Source organism: Mytilus galloprovincialis, chromosome 1 (assembly GCF_965363235.1).
Source record: "Mytilus galloprovincialis chromosome 1, xbMytGall1.hap1.1, whole genome shotgun sequence".
Classification (NCBI taxonomy): Eukaryota; Metazoa; Mollusca; class Bivalvia; order Mytilida; family Mytilidae; genus Mytilus; species Mytilus galloprovincialis.
The window spans coordinates 88,762,861-88,781,418 of NC_134838.1; the positions used below are offsets into that span (position 1 = coordinate 88,762,861).

General features: G+C 32.0%; 1 protein-coding gene across 1 annotated transcript; it reads left to right on the top strand.

Moving 5' to 3' along the window:
* The first annotated feature begins 332 nt into the window (after window positions 1–332).
* Window positions 333–11,720, top strand: LOC143043550 (uncharacterized). The gene is made up of 13 exons (XM_076215810.1): window positions 333–412; window positions 3,791–5,113; window positions 5,597–5,702; window positions 6,266–6,426; window positions 7,052–7,103; window positions 7,666–7,750; window positions 8,427–8,495; window positions 9,058–9,117; window positions 9,715–9,762; window positions 10,033–10,152; window positions 10,678–10,779; window positions 10,996–11,093; window positions 11,429–11,720. The coding sequence occupies exons 2-13, from the start codon at window positions 3,802–3,804 to the stop codon at window positions 11,580–11,582; spliced, it is 2,367 nt and encodes a 788-aa protein (XP_076071925.1). The 5' UTR covers window positions 333–412; window positions 3,791–3,801; the 3' UTR covers window positions 11,583–11,720.
* The last annotated feature ends 6,838 nt before the right edge of the window (window positions 11,721–18,558 follow it).

Sequence of the window (18,558 nt, forward strand, 5' to 3'; positions counted from 1 at the left end):
CTTTACTTTGATTTCTGGAGGGTATCTTAATGGTACCCAATCAGAATTGTCAATAGTTTGATAATAGAAAGAACAGCATCAATACATCTGAATGTGAAATTAAATGATTCAGCCGAGATCATGGATGCTTAATTGTGTCTATTTCTTTAACTACAAAAACTTTGCGAATAAAATGCCTAATTCTATCGGCGTAAAACATAAAATTTCGTGTTTACCGATCATCGAATCCAGACGCAATATAAATATCGGATATTATATCGTGCGTATTGTCACGGTGCTAAGTAGAACAAGCGTTTTGAAAAGCTACTATATTTGAATCTCGCATCGGTTTCCTATCACGTGACCAAGGCGAGATTAACTCCATGCCGATGGCCGAGAGAAAAAGAAGGAAAACAACTGAAATTATTTTGTCGTACGATCATATTTCATTTCCTTATTCACATTTACTAGTTTGTTCAGCCATTCCCATTGGTGTTGCATAATGTCACACATACAAAATTATAGAAAAATCTGACATGAATCAATATAAAACATGTATTTCTTGTAAAAACGAAAGAATAATTTTTGACATTTCGCGGAAAAATGAAATAACACTCTGTACATCATTTTAGGGAAGCAGTTTAGTTTTAGTGAAGACTGAAGTATTTTTGTTGTAACACTTAAGCAGAGAATAGACATGAGTCTGATTTTATGTTCATGAATAATTTTTGACAAGGAAAACTGCAAATTTATGCAACCCCCTTCAATGTTTTATATAGGTATATTTCATTTTTATTGGTGGAAGAAGACTTCAAGTCTTCCGAAGACATATGGTGCCGACTTTACAACTGCTACAACCTCCGTATGCCGCATCCGTTTCTGTGCATTACAATTTCATAACAACTTCCGATTGTTGACACCGATTTTTACACATGATTAAGCATTTGAATCTTTTTATTTGTAAATTAGGATTGAAAAACAATCACTATCGTAAATATGTACTCTTTTATTTATGTAAATTATAAGATTTCATCTCATCTACATGAACATGGTTTGTTTACTTGTAAGGCCTAAATTAAAATATTGTTCGTTTCCCCAATCCCGACCCTGCCAAGCAAGGTGTGGGTAGGTAGGTAGGGAAATAATTTTATTTTTCCAAAAAGCTTGACATTATCGGACGATCCGGCAAGCTTGAAAATCTAAAATGAATAAAATAATATTTCATTTAGTTTTGACAATAAAATTTTATGAGTAGCACCAATTTTGCAGGGTCGGTCGGGATTGGGGAAACAAACAATATTTTATTTTAGGCCTAACCGGATGTTTTTAATGTAGATATTTGTAGTATGCAAACGTGAATTTGGATCAGGTCGACTCGCCCTGTTTATATGTTCGCCCTTGGTCCGTTCGTCCTAAGTTCTTTTGACCTTATAGTACGTTCGCCCTGTGTTCATTCTCTTCACTCTTATCAAGGACGTTTATAATACGTCCTTGCATTTATTAAAAAGCGTTAAAAAAACTATCCAAACACGATTTAGTGAAAATCATCTGTTCCTTATTTTGTTCCCAAGGTAAAACAATTGTGTTCAGCCAATCAAATTCTGTGTTTCTCATGAGCAAATTAATAAGCCAATTAAAAACGTTTTCTCTGAAGATTAATTATTCTAACATGCTAGATTTTGAACTTTGTTGTTTTCATCTTGTAAAATCGTGAACATGGCACTGCCGCAGATGAATTTTCATCTGCAAAGAGGGTTCTTACACAGCTTAAGGATAAAAGCATGGCTGATTGACAAAATTCAATGATGCATTACTACCATATAGATAATACTGAATAGTAGTTTTTTCACTAATTTATTGACATAATACGTTATTTTTGTATTCAATTAAATCATTTAAAGCACAATGTACTATTCTTTTTTTCACAAAGACCAACCTGTAAAATGTCCATCTTTGTGCATAATTCAAAATTGGAAATTTCAACAAGCATCAAATATTCATACACAAGAAAATAAACCCTGGTCTGCTAGCTACATGTTCATCTTTTCTACTGATTTAATAACTAGAATCATGCAAACAGACTTAAGAAAAAGGCATGTAAGCTCATCATACAAATATGACACTTTTTCTAGACAATTCAGATTGTGCAAAAACCTTTAAAATTGTTGTCGCGCACTAAAACCCCCCATGGGAACTTTCAAAAGTTGGCAGGTACATTTGTATATAACAAGTTTTACTATTTTTATGCCCCATTTATGGGCATTATGTTTTTTGGTCTGTCAGTCCGTCCTGCTTCAGGTTAAAGTTTATGGTCGAGGTAGTTTTTGATGAAGTTGAAATTCAATCAGCTTGAAACTTTGTACACATGTGTTCCTTATGATATGATCTTTCTAATTTTTCTGCCAAATTAAAGATTTTACCTAATTTTCACGGTCCACTGAACATAGAAAATGATTGTACGGATGGGAAATCCATGTACTTATGACACATTCTTGTTTGAAGAAAAAAAATGTCATAACGATAATGGAACAAAGCAGGCTGGGTTAGTGGGGCTGCTTTTATGGTAATTCAAGTTACCTTTTATTCACCTTCTTCCACCTCAGAGCTATCAGCTCTTTGATTTGTCATTACTTTGTGTACTGTACTTTGTCTCTTTTTGTTGTAGCCCAAGGATGTTTTAATACCCTGCCACGTCCGGTATGTGTTTGTTATACACGTTTTCTGCTTTGTATCCATCTGATGAGTTAAGCCCTTTTTAGCTGATTTTTATATTTAATATGCAGAGTATACCAATATCCAGAAAACTCACCAAAAAAGTAATAAAAAAACTTGAGAAATCTTATAGCGATTACCCAGAATCTCTATTTTACATAGTGTACATGTAATACTGCTCATTATAGAGCTACGGTTAGGTAGCTAACCCCACACATAATGTTTTTTCACCCTCCTATCATTTCTGTTCTTGTCGCTTTGACTACACTGAAACCACACAACAGAATTTCAGGAAACTGGTTGATCAAAAGAACATAGATATAAGAAGATGTGGTGTGAGTGCCAATGAGACAACTCTCCTTCCAAATAACAATTAATAAAAGTAAACCATTATAGGTCAGTGTACAGCCTTCAACACGGAGCCTTGGTTCACACCGAACAACAAGCTATAAAGGACTAGTGTAAAACCATTCAAACGGGAGAACCAACGGTCTAATTCACTTTTCTTGTGTTCATATGTCTTCAATTGTCTTGTGATTGAGTTATGCCATTTCAATTGATATTTTATAGTGTGTCTTTCTATGTTCAATGTGATGTTACACTATTGTTTCAGATAAGGGTGAAGGTTTGGTACCATTAAAATGTTTAAACCTGCTGCAATTGTTTGCACCTGTCCTAAGTCATGAATCTGATGTTCAGTAGTGGTTGTTGTTGATGTGTTTCATAAGTGTTTCATGTTTCGGTTTTGGTTTTCCTGTTGTAGCTGACCCAACCAGGGACCATGCGTACATTTTTAATTAGACATTTCTTTTAAATGTTCAAGCAATAGAACCAACACCCATCAAATTTTAATAAAAATGCCTGACTCACCTTACTTGTACATTTGAACAACCAGACGAGTAACTATTTTTGTCTGGGTTGCCCGTGGACAAGAAAAAATATATACTATCTGATCAGTACTTGGCAAAGTTCAATTCAAAGTTGAAACGAAAAGGAAATATTATTTTCAAAACTTATAAAAGATGATTATTATGTTTTATAATACATGTAATATGTAATAATACCCTATAATATTTTTTCTTTAATTTCTAACTAACAGGTTGTAGTTGAATGATGGCAGAGGCCAGGAAGATAAAAACAGATGAACTTCCGCCAGTATCAGGAGGATTTGACCTTCGAGGTCAAGCAGCTCCAATGTACAGTACTTGGACACAGTTTAGTGGAATGCCTATACATAATCAAAATGTTAATGAGCAAGCTGGAATGTTCAACTGGGATGCCTTCACCCCTCCAAGTAGTCCATCAACATATGATCAAGCAATAGACAGTACACAGATAAACAAAGATCTATTAGCAAACATTCAAAATTTACTGTCTGTCAATCCCACAACTGCATCTTTTGAACATGATTTACGTGCAACAGATCCATCACCACACAGAAACTTAAGCATGTCTGATGCAAGCAATGATGGAAGAGACATTTATGCAGACGCATATAATAATTGGAATTCATTTTCTCAAAGTTATGACCCCTTTGGATCCCCTACAGTCATTTCTAAATCTAATGGTGATGTATCTAGTACCTTTAGTTCAGGAGACCAACAGTCTAGTAACAAAATGACTTATTCAGACGTTGCAAAAACACTAAAAGGAAAACCTATGCAAGCACCAAAGGACAAGGAAGAGACAGATTCCTCAAAAAAGAAAACTTCCTCACCATTTCTATCTGCAAAGCCATTCAAGCCTATCAGAAAGCCATATTATACCAGACAAGGGTCGAAAGGCCTTATAAATAATAAACATTCAGATGATATGGCATCCAATGTCACACCAGATTCTAAGTATGGTCTGGACCAGTTTGAAGAGTTTGCTGTTAGTCAGGACCAACGTAGTGATAGTACAGAAAGTATACCACGTGTTTTGAGTAGAAAGGGGAGCACAAGTAGTGTTAGTAGTGGAACAAGTGGAATCGAAGAGATACATTTGACCAAACCTGCCCCACAGAGTTATTCAACAAAAACAGACACAACTGATGACTTCAAACTGCCTACTAGACCAGCAGAAACACTACACCCTAACAAACCGTTTTTTGATGCAAGAAGAATATTTCAATCAAAGACATCCAAAAAATCCACATCAGGCAAGCCTTCTCATGACAATGCAACCGTTCTTAATAATGGAAAAGTAGGAAGCAAAGCGTCATCATCAGCTCACAAAAAATCAACAGACAATATTTATATTAACAATGATCTAAGAGATTCTTACAAAAGAAACAGTGCTCAAAATAGAGATGGTGAAAGTAGGAAACATGATAACTATGTACAGAATGGTAAAATTGATAAGAAGTCCAAATCAGACGAAAGCAGTAAAGACAACAAAGGGCATTTGCCTTTGCAATCTCCATTTGATCAAGAATATATAGGTAAATATTTGGAAAAATAAATGTATGAAATCAAACATTAATTATATTCTGTAAAATGTACATGCATGTATGAACATGATATAGGAGAACATCATTCTAAGCAGTGTTTTTGTCAATGCTCTTAATTTTCGCCATTTAGGCAACAATTTTTCAAAATAACAAAAGCATTTCTGATCAATTTGATACTTGCATTTGTATTATAAAGAAAAATATTTTTAAAGAGTTCTGCTTAAATTCTGTTATTTTGAATGTGAACACTTTTTATATAGAAATACTCAATGCCAATGGGGGCCATTGATTGTGTTCACTTCTATTGAAAATGAAGTGACTATAGCCCTCAATAAGCTAGCTTAAACCCCGTCATACATTTGAAATTACTAGCCAACTGCAATCAAAATTTGAAAAGGACTGGATTAGAAAAAAATATCATAGGTCAGGTGGAACTCCACATGTGACACTGTTAACGTTATTATTTCTTTTCAGATGAATGGATCAACTTTCTGTTTGAGAAGTCCAAAGCGTTTGTGTCTTTCATTTGGTCAGGCTTTATCACAGTGTTGTTACTTCTATTTGGAATAATAGCATACCTGTAAGTACTTTTGTAGTTTGACATGAATATATATACATATAATACCTGCACATGATAATCAGTATTTATATTGAGAGATTAAGTACAAAATGTATAACTGTAAGTACTTTTGTAACATGTATTTGGACTTTCAGCAAACCTATAGTTTACATCTACATTTAACTTCTATTGAAATCCAAAACACATGAAAGTTCAACTACTTGGGCTCTACCTGTAAATTTTAGACTCATATACTGGTAGCCTACTGATAGGCACTTACAAGTATATGTGGCTTAAAGCATACCTTTAGTTACCATGATAACTGTTAGGTTTTGTAGCATAACTGTGTTAGTACTTCTATTTGAGCTAACTGCATACCTTTCCATTGTATATTAAAGTACTAGATGGACTTCTGGTTTAAACAGAATCCTGTCATATAAATGAAGATCATCCTAAAGCTGTCAGAAATTGTCCTAGCAATGTGCTTGCTATCATTTTTTTATACCACAAAACAATTTAGATCAATTTGTTAAATTAAAAAATATGTTTAATTAAAAACTATATATTTTTTTTTCAATTTGCAGAGTCAGTAATATAGTGCTTTATGTGATATGGACTTGGGGGAAAGTATCACATTTTGTTAAGACAAGAATATTGAACAAATATTTCAAACGGTTTTTTAAACAATCTGAATTGGAAAGGAGAAAACTTGGAGTAGATGAAAATATAGCTTTACCCTCAACAGGTAAGATTTCTCCCTCTAGATGATTGTTGGAGTCGGACAAAGATAGATTGTTTGTGTAATGTTCAATGGGAATGCCTAGTCAGTGAATGTTCAGTAAGAAATCTGAATGACTATTTTTGTTGATGAACTTTTTACTTTGCAAGTACAGAGTATTGAAATTTGACATTAGACAGTACTAAATTGCACAATAATAAGCATGATAAAGAAAATAGATAACAAAAATTATTGAAATTAGGAAAGAGTCATAAAGACAATGGTTCTGACAACCCAATCAAAGAGCAGAAAATAGTTAATTGTCAACAACACAGCGAGAAAATCCCACAAACGGAGGCGTGATTCAGCTGGTCCATAAACAAAATGTGTACAAGTGCAATACAAAAATTGATGTCACACTAAACTCCACAACATATAAATGACCTAAAATTAAAAAAAAACTTACAAGACTATCAAAGGCCAGAGGCTCCTGACTTGAGACAGGCGCACACATGCGGTGGGGTTAAACAGGTTTTTTTTTTAGATCTCAACCCTCAAAGATATACTATCTTTACTGTTGTTAGTTTTTGTTCAAAGTAAAATCTGAATATTTGACCTCAAGCTATATTAAAAGTTTTACATTAATATTCAGGTTCAGAGGCCATGCAGAGACTTCTAGCTTGTAAAGGAAAAGACCCTTACAGGTGAGTTAATTAATTTACCTTTGACACCATTTACGAGTATGGTCTTGAGGAAACTATGATAGTCGGTCAGAAAGGGACAATAAAAGACATCCTTGTAAGATTTTGAAAAAAGAGCAGGCTAATGCTGCTATAAGGCAGTAATCGCACCCGCAAAGTGGAAAGGAATTAATATAAGTTGTTTCCCCAATCCACTACAAATGAAAATGTTTAATCTAAAATCATGCATCTAAAATAAGTTTGATTTAGAAAAATTCCTTTTTTGTCAAATTGACTATATTTTCCATATAAGACAACCAGTCATTAGAAAGACTGACAAATTGTTTGATAACATGTTCTATTCCATGTATATTGATCATAGGATTTGGTGAATGAAAATATTTGTCAATCACCTTTATAAACAATTAAATATAAGAAGATAGTTCAGAATCTATTTACAAGTGGACAAAAAGGAAATTTTTGAAAAGTGAATCAGTTGTGTAAACATATTAACTTTGAAATATTTTGCATCATAATTAGCATAACCATCTGTTCGTTTTAACAATACTAATTTTGTTGTTTTCAGTATTTTAGGCTTACGGTTTGATTGTTGTGATGATGATATCAGGAAATATTACAGAAAACAAGCTATTTTGGTACATCCTGATAAAGTAAGTCACAATAAAACTATGCCAAACAAAATCCTGGAACACTCAAACAAGAGCATTCAAAAAATTATTATTTGTCTGGATGCAGATATTTGACGTATTATTTTCACCCTTTAAGTACCTGAATATGTATATTATTTAAGGATCATTTTTTCTCAATACAAGACATGGATGTTATCTGATGTTGGAACGAGAATACATTGTTTGAATCTTCAACTATAATGACCTTGATAAATGAAATATTGACCTTCATGTCTTTAGGGTAAGTCTTCTCCCATGTTTAACTTAATAATGTCAGGAAATCATGATGGGTATTCACTGATGCCTAGATATATGCAGTTCATCTTTAATTATATACACATGGAAAAAAGTATTGCAACACCAAATTGAAATTGAAATTAAAAAAACACTTTTTATTTTTTTGTGATATAATTTGGTAAAATAGGTCATCTTTTTATGCATAGCTTCAATTCTGATGTTAAACATCAACAACATAAGTTCTGTTGAGTAACTTGATCTATTCTTGTTTTTTATTTTAATCTTGCAAGAATCTGTCTTTTAAAATTTTATCAAATATATTAAATTGCATACGGTTACAGATGGTGGTTACATGAAATACTGTAATGTTGAAATAAAAAAATGTCACTACTTTTATATTCTTTAATCAAATTTATTTCAGAACAAGCAGCCTGGTGCAGAAGAAGCTTTTAAGATATTAGGACGGGCTTTCAAATTAATAGGATCTACTGTAAGTTACTAAACATTATAGTATTCCTACAAAAAAGATTTATTCAAATTAATGATACTATGCTACATGTTATTGTATTGATGATGTTGTTACAATCACCTTTGATTGTTTCAAAAATTCTTAGATGTCACTTTAATTAACAATGATAAATATCATTTATAATTTTGTAGAATATGTAAATGATTCTTTTCTTCCATAATGTTATGGCTAATCTGGTGATGATCTTTGTTACTGTGACTTGACTGTAAGTGTTCCACTCCACCTATTGCAGTGCATTTAAAATTCTGAATGAGTTGCAGTTTGCTTTTTCAAACCAAACTTCCACTGGTCTGAAATTTTAACCATCTGCTGTAGAAAAATACAATGACAGTCAAATCTAGCAATCACAAAGTGATAAAGTAAAGCATTTTTATAATGAAAAAACAAGCACACAACGCCAGATATATTTTATTATAATTTTGGTGGAATCTACTTTGCCTATGAAAAAGGACAGTATACATAAAGATGTTGAAATTTTTAATTTCAGTAAAACCAAAAATATGATGATTTTATTTTTTTGTAGGATCTTAGAATAAAGTATGACACAGAATTCAGACAGGCAGATGAAGCTGAAGCTGCTATGGTAAGTGACTACATCAATAAGTTAAAGTGATGAAAAGCTTATATATACACCTTATCTCTATTTGTCTGCCATTGCTGGACTTCACAAAGGTCCCATAAAATTTTGCTACTAAATACATAATTTCTTTTCACCGCAATGGAAAAATGATTGTTGTATGACGTCAATAGTTCAAGCGGAACAGATTCTCTGGTCAACTGGGGTAGATTTCATATTTCCAAATAGTGATAAGGTGTATTGTAATGAACAAGGTGTTTTGTACAGATAAGTAAATATTATTGCTGTTAATGTCATTATTTTATCACTTCCAAAAAAAAACAGTTTTGGATGATGCTTTTTTAAAAATATCAAATATTTAGTTTCGTATGGATAAACAAAAGTAGTTGAAAAATTATTAATGTAAGGGTCATAGCAACAAATAAATAGAATAAATTTTCACATACATGATTAGTAAAATTTTCAACATCTTATAACTAATTGATTATAGTTTGAAAAACTTATGACTATAACATAGTTATGATCAGAAAGGCTTGTATGATATATTGTCCTGACATGTGACTTTAACATTTAATTATAATCTGAATCATTTATTGTTTACAGAAGGAATTTAATGATCTGTTGACCAAACTGCAAGACAAAATGCAAGAGGTAAGAATGGTTCATTACCTATGTTACTTAAAACATTTCATTATAAATGTACTGTACAGAAAAACTCATGTTATACAGATTTATCCTTGTCCATCTGTCTTGATATGACTGCTAGTAAAGGTTGAAGACAGTTCATTTTCAAGGGATCATTTAAAGACCGAGTTCTTATTAACCTTAATAATGATCAGGATAAAAAAATCTAAATAAGGAAGGATATTTTACTAAGCTATTATATTTTCAAGTCTTTAAAGTAGAAAGTTTTTATTTTAGGCTGCCAATATGATGCGTTGTGATAATTGTGGAGGAAAACATAGGAGAGTGTTTATAGATCGACCATGGTATAGCTCCAGATTTTGTAAAAGGTGTAATGTTAGACATTCATCCAAAGAGGTAACATCTATTTTCATATAAATAGTTTTTCACGGTTTTTAAATGTCTGAGAATTCAAGATATATGAAATAAAGAATGGAAAAAACTTTTCGGGCTGCTACTAAAAATAAAAACATTTTGGCAGGGGACAAAAATTTGCAGTGCCTCAGATAAGCTACAGATCTAGACTCCTAAAAAAAATCAGTTGCAATGGTTTTTCAATGTGCAGATAGCTTGTCACTCTCTATACAGGTTACGGGACAGGTTTCATCTAACGTTGATTTCTATAACATAGCTACGTAGACACTGATAAAACATGTGCAAAAAAGGCAAATAAAATTGCTCTTCAGAAATTCTGCCTCTCCAAATTTTAGACCCTGTGAACAAAATTATCAGCCAGAGGATAAAGAAAGATATTTGTACATCATCTTCTTTAAGAGGCTAGAATGTAACATCATCTTAGCTAAATTTCATGTCAAGTGATTTAATATATATACCAAAGTAATCATGTCAATATTAAAGAAGATGCATGTTTTATTTTAACAGGGTGATGTTTGGGCTGAGACAACAATGTTTGGTTTCCTATGGCATTACTATGCATGTATGGAAGGAAAAATATATGATATAACTGAATGGGTGGCCTGTAAGGTAATTATTTGATAAACTTCTTATGTTATGAAATTTCTTAAAAAATAAGTCCAGTAAATGATAGAACTAAGTGTTATTTGTTTATATGAGAATTCATATGTTAATTTTGTACAAAATTATATGTAGAAAGAATCATTAAAATTTTGTCTACACTTATTCTTATGTTGGAAAAATGTAAAAATGTGCTTAATTGTTTTGTTTAATTTTATTTTGTAGAAAGATTTCTTTAAACATATGCAGGCTAGTGCCCACCATGTGTTCTATAGAATAGCCACAGAAGGAAACAGAGGAGGTGCACAGCAAGGCAGGACTGGGTATGTATTATATAGATATAAGAAGATGAGTGCCAATGAGATAACTCTCAATCCAAGTCACAATTTGTCAAAGTAATCTATAACGGTCGAAGTACAGTCTTCAACACAGGGCCTTGGCTCATACCAAACAACAAGCTATAAAGGGCACCAAAAGTAAGATATTGTAAAACCATTCAAACAGGAAATATTTATATACATGTGCATTCAGTAATGTGGTGAATTTCAAATTATAGATGGAGAGATTTTTAAATACTTTGGTTTGATTTTAGAATGTACAAGTAAGAAATACCAATAAACTAAACTTTTATACTAATTATTTGGTAATGTATTTACAGTGAAGCAGACTTGGAGGACTTTATCAATAATCTGTTCCAACAAGCAATGCATACAGAGGGCAATACACAATGGCAACCCCCACAGCCTTCACAACCAAGCCAGCCTTCCTCAGCTCCAGGCAAGAAAACAAGACGAAGAAAGAAAAAACATTGAAATCAAACGTGTGCCCCATCCATGATTAATATAGTAGAGAAATGTGCCATGTATACCTTATATAGTGGCTTGTTATTGTTTACTAAATTTATATATAGTAATAAGTGATTTGTTGTTAAGATTTTCATTGTTATCAACTGGTATACATTACATTAGAATTCTTCTTTTTGCATTGTTCAATTTTTATTTTTTGCTCTCAGCAAATTTGATCAATGGAAAGTTCTAAATGCTTTAAGTTTCTACTTCATTTTACTCTTTAATAACAAAGTTTAAATCCATATTTTGAATTAAAAACAAATCTTCTCTCAACCAATAAATTTGCTGATGAGAACAAAGACATATATATGATACAAAAATTAAAATTTAGAGAGAAAAATAATGCTTTTAGTGAGTTTTTAAAGTTCAGTAGGGTATTGATATCAGCTAACTGAATTATAACTATACAATTATGGTAAAATATGATTTTGATTCATGAAAATATTGTTAAGTTTGAACGACTTTTACTCTCAAATAATTTAGGTAAATGCATATCTCAAATTGTTTTGGGGGTATGCAACATTCAGCTTTGAGTCCTGTTTAGAATTAAGAACAGGAAATATTACCTATCTAGAATATGTATAGTGGAAGGTTAGAGCAATCATTTAGATGTTCATTCACAATTAAATAAACATATGAAAGAATTTGGACAAAGAACAGTTTGATAAAAAATGTATAGGTATTGAAGTGCTTTACTTTCATATTTCATTTTCTAGACCTTAGGTAGTTAACTTAAGTACATGTAGATGACAGTTAGTTTTTTTGCTACAAATTTTTTGTCTAGCAAACTACATTTATGTTGCTATTCTTGTTATCTGGCTTCCTTATCTAAATGTTTCAATATTTTTTTTTTAAATAAACCTAAGCTAGACTAAATGAAACTCCATTCATTCCTGTTTAGAATTATAATTTTTAAGACCTCTTCTCAACAATCATTTACAGCAGATTTCATTGAGTGTGTAGCGAAAGGTAATATATTTGGTTAGCTTGTTTGTTAGCTGAACCGTAAAGGCATTATTAGGTCAGGTATACAACCCTCCTTTCGAAGTAGCATAGTCCAACAGATAGGTCGATTGGTTTTCTGTCCGACTAGTCTATTATTAAAGTAGGGTAATTTACTTAACCTAACAATGACTTCACGGTTCAGCTAACAAGCAAGCTAACCAAAGATATTACCTATGGCTAGACACTCAATGGAATCTGCTGTAAACAAAATGCACATACTGACATACGTTGTACTGAGAATTGTGCCCAATCATTACTGTCCAACTGCAAAAAAACTTGCTACTATTTCTTGTTAATTATTTTGAATTGGCAAGGCAGGGAATGCCCTCAGAATTATTTTTTCAGAATCATACTTGATAGCAATAACAATAATGTAATCTTGCCAATAACTGGTTTAGTTTTTGTCTCATTGAAACCGTGTTTAATTTTTTCCATTCCATAATGCCAGAATATTTTTCCATTATTTTTTGTTGGTAGTTATTGTCATTAATTTGAATGAATTTTAGATCATACACACCACTAAAAATGGCAATAGTTTTATTTCAAGTATTGTTTGATATAGTGTTGACTTTCTGTTATTACCATGCAATAATGTATTGGTACAGTGTAATATATAAAACTTTAAACCTTGCATGGTTTACAACAGGTTTATATGACAATAAACTGTTATTGTGATTATTTCAGGTCCATTGACTATTAGTAGTTGAATAAACAGCTGCACAATAAGCTCAAGATGCACCATTTTCCTTTTTCATACCCCCACCTATGATAGTAGATGACATTATTGTTTGCATTTCATTATTATGTGAACGTTTCAAATTATATGCTAAATAAGGATTTGACCATGATTTCATGTCACTGAACATAGATATAAAATACAAGCAGGTAATTTACAATCAAGGTTTGGTCGCATCAGCATTTAATTTGAAATAATAGCTTGTGTTTTCTGATGCAAAATAGTTTTATTCTTATATAGAACTAATAAAGCCAAATTTAGTTATTTTAAAAATGTGTTCTAAATTGTTGAATCATTCATTTTACTCTGGGATGACAAATTAGAAAATAGTCTAAATTGTAAAAGAGCTTGTCTTCATAGAACCAAATGTATAAAATTTGTACTGATCTGTAAAACAGGTTATCCTGAGACATGCTCATATGGATAATGAGATTCCATAATGTATCAGACAGTTGTTTGACTTGTGTTTTTACATAATTAACATTCATCACTTATGTATTATACACCTTTAGTTAATCTGTTTAGCCCTTTTTACTGAACACAAATTGGACACATCATAGTGACTACAATTTTGTAATTAAAAAAAATCCAGTAGTGTATTGAAAACCAAAAATATATTGATATTATTTTAGTTTAATAGCTAGTATTTAGCCTAATCAACTATGTTATTTGCTGTTAACTATTGTTTAATATTATTGTTTCATTACATGTAGTATTGTAAATTCCAAACTACTCTTATATTCAATACTTAGTAAATTATTGTACATTCTTTACACATTGTTAGTTTAATAATCTAAATTAAAAATAGAACAGGACATTAACTGTGCTTTGGCAAGATGCCCTAACTTTTCAAATTGCAAATGGGCCAAGTAGTTTTTCATTTTATTAAAATGGTTGTCCACATCTTATGATTTTTTTTTACAGAATTGTCAAGTTTGTATTTAGCAGCCACAATGTAAAGAAACTTATAAAAACTGGCTGTTTCATATAATTAGCCAAATAAATAAACTAATTGTGTAGTCACTCAAGCATAAAAAAAAGTTTGACAGTATATGATATAAGACGTGACTATATTGCTTGGCCCTCATCAAAATGAAGGATTTAATCTCGTTGTAAAAGCACAGTAAAAAGCTGTAATATTTTCATCAATTGGAAACTTAAAAACTCTGAATGCAGATCTAGAAAATTGTTTAATTTTTGTAGCTTTCTGACATTTTATAATAATTTATTTATATTGATACTAATTATGTTTTTACTGACTGTTTACTGTTGTTACCATATATATTTCTCACTGATATGTCATGGTAATGGGGCACAACCTGTTAGTGTATATTGACTAGTGTATAACTATGTAACACTCCCTTGTTAGTGGGTTAACATAAAGCTTTGATGGTGAGGCAGTGGATCAGTATTTGATATGTTTGTTTGCTTTTTGAATGGTTTAAGAGGAGACTCTATTTATTTCATGTTGTTTTCATACATGTCTATGTAAAAGACACATTTGCCAGATAAACAGCATTTTTCGCATATCATGTTCTAGGTTAAATAAAATTTTGACAATAAAGTTATGCAAAAACATATATTTGTTATTTCTGCCCAGAAACACTGGTAATGTGTTTCCAATGTACAATTATTTTTTTTTTAGCGCAGTGACATGAGTCACCTCATTTGTATTGGAATTGTTATCAAGTCCTCATCTTGAGATACTATGGTTCATGGGATGATGCTTAGTTTATTATCTCTCCTTGAGTCAAAAAGCAAGACATAGGTATGCTGTTTCCCGCGACAGGTGCAACAATGTATTATTTTGTGATTAGGTCTAGTTTATGGTGAATCACAAGTGTTAGGTCATTGATGTTTGGTATGTAGTAGTATTAGATTGGCACATGTAATTTCCAGGGAGACCCTGCCCCCTCAGTTATGGTCTATTGACTTTTCAAAAACATTGCTTAGTTTTCATGTACTTGTTTGTGATAAGGTCAGTTTAGGGAGAACATCTAGTGGTAGATCAATAATATTTTGTATGCAGCTGTATAAGCATTGGAATAACTCATTTCCATGGAGATTTTTTGGCTCCGCCCTCTTAGTCCTGGTCTTGACTTTTAAAAAATTTCCTTAGTTTACATGTATTAGTTTGTGATTTGGTCAGTTAATTTCAAATGAAACCATTAGTGTTAGGCAAATGTTAATTGGTATTCAGTTGTACATGTATAAGTATAAGCACACCTGATTTCCATGGAGAATATTTGGTGCAGACTTGTCAGTCATGGTCTATTGACTTTGAAACTTTTGCTTATTTGACATGTATTTGTCTCTGTGATAACAGTTTATTTCATTCACCTGTGATGAAAGTCGCAGTATGCGAGACAGTGATGACTGTATGGCTTCGGCTTAAACCAAATGTATAAAGCTTTATAGGAGCATGTAGTTGAGTGGTTATTGTTGGTTCATGTCCGTAAATTGCATAGTTATAAGTTGAGAAGTTAATTTTTATACAACCGCAAAAATTGAAATTTTTTGGTCGTATATTGGTATCACGTTGGTGTTGTCGTCTGCGTCGTTGTCGTAGTCCGAATACTTTTAGTTTTCGCACTCTAACTTTAGTAAAATTGAATAGAAACCTATGAAATTTTAACACAAGGTTTATGACCACAAAAGGAAGGTTGGGATTGATTTTGGGAGTTTTGGTCCCAACATTTTAGGAATTGGGGGCCAAAAAGGGCCCAAATAAGCATTTTCTTGGTTTTTCGCACTATAACTTTAGTTTAAGTAAATAGAAATCTATGAAATTTTGACACAAGGTTTATGACCACAAAAGGAAGGTAGGGATTGATTTTGGGAGTTTTGGTTCCAACAGTTTAGGAATTAGGGGCCAAAAAAGGGCCCAAATAAGCATTATTCTTGGTTTTCGCACAATAACTTTAGTATAAGTAAATAGAAATCATTGAAATTTAAACACAAGGTTTATGACCACAAAAGGAAGGTTGGGATTGATTTTGAGAGTTGAGGTCCCAACAGTTTAGGAATAAGGGGCCAAAAAGGAGCCCAAATAATCATTATTCTTGGTTTTCGCACCATAACTTTAGGATAAGTAAATAGAAATCTATGAAATTTAAACACAAGGTTTATGACCATAAAAGGAAGGTTGGGTTTGATTTTGGGAATTTTGGTCCCAACAGTTTAGGAATAAGGGGCCCAAAGGGTCCAAAATTGAACTTTGATTGATATCAAAAATTGAATAATTGGAGTTCTTTGATATGCCGAATCTAACTGTGAATGTAGATTCTTAATTTTTGGTCCCGTTTTCAAATTGGTCTACATTAAGGTCCAAAGGGTCCAAAATTAAACTTAGTTTGATTTTAACAAAAATTGAATCCTTGGGGTTCTTTGATATGCTGAATCTAAACATGTACTTCGATTTTTGATTATGGGCCCAGTTTTCAAGTTGGTTCAAATCAGGATCCAAAATTATTATATTAAGTATTGTGCAATAGCAAGAAATTTTCAATTGCACAGTATTCAGCAATAGCAAGAAATCTTCAATTGCACAGTATTGTGCAATAGCAAGAAATTTTCAATTGCACAGTATTGTGCAATAGCAAGAATCTTCAATTGCACAGTATTGTGCAATAGCAAATATTTTCAATTGCACAGTATTGCGCAATAGCAAGAAATATCTAATTACACAATATTGTGCAATAGCAAGAAATTTTCAATTGGAGTTATCTTTCTTTGTCCAGAATAGTAGTTGAATCAACTTAAATCATTGTTTTATACAATATACAATGTATATTCACTTTTACTACCAACTGATAAATTAAAATAATCTTTACCATTCAGTGATAACAAGCACTTTATTTTACATTTTATTCTCTTATGGTTGGGGCCTGTTATCTAACTCCCACGTGAATAGATATTTTTCGTATCACACCGTACGGAGTGTGATATGAAAAAGTGATATCAAAATTACGTTAATTTGATTGGCTTATCTCGTAAATTTCCAATATTTTCATTGGCCGTTGATCAGGTCATTATTCACTGGAAAAGGTCATGCCGGGACTACTTTTTTTCTTGACAACTGATTGTTTACTTCCGTTTTTTGCGATTTTCGTCTGCTTTATCGTCTGCATTATCTAATATAAATCTTATCATGGACGAAGAAATAAAGAAAGGAACCCGTGCACTCGTTATGAAACCTATAAAAATATAAAAAAAAGATATATCTGGGAGTCAATGGAACAGTATTCTGTTCACACAAGAACATACAACACAATAAAATAAAACCATATTAGTTTAAAAAGTATACAGATCAGTACGCGTTGCAAAGAAAAACGGCCGTAGCAACTCGCAACAAATAGGCCACGCACATACAACTTTTTGCCATAAGAGAAATAGGTTTAACAACTTGTGAGAATTAGATATCGCTTGATATCAACTCAAGTTATTTAATTTCAATAATAATAAACTCGCCATAGGCTCGTTTATTATTATTGAAATTAAATAACTCGAGTTGATATCAATCGATATCTAATTCTCACTCGTTATGAAACCTATAAATATTTTATGATGTATTTAAATGAGTAATTATTGTTGCAAACTCCATTAGAAATTTGAATTGAGATCAGTTTTGGAAAAAGGGAAAGGGGGATGTAAAAAAAAATGGGGGGGGGGGGGGGAGGGTAAATTTTTCTCATTTCAGATTTCATAAATAAAAAGAAAATTTCTTCAAACATTTTTTTGAGAGGATTAATATTCAACAGCATAGTGAATTGCTCAAAGGCAAAAAAAATATTTTAAGTTCATTAGACCACATTCATTCTGTGTTGGAAACCTATGCTGTGTCAACTATTTAATCACAATCCAAATTTAGAGCTGAATCCAGCTTGAATGTTGTGTCCATACTTGCCCCAACCGTTCAGGGTTCAACCTCTGCAGTCGTTTAAAGCTGTGCCCTGCGGAGCATCTGGTTCTTATTTAAATTTGTTCATATTTTTCAAGTAGGGTTCTTGTAAAGCCAACCATACAGTATTGGTTTTCTCATGGCTGAAGGCGGTACAGTTGCCTATAAATGCTTACATCAAAATCATTTGAAATTTGTTGGATACTTATCTCATTGGCAATCACACCTCATCTCCTTATTCTTCTATTTCAGAAGGAAGAAGACATGGATGCTTGATTCCTTGTATGCAAATACTTTAT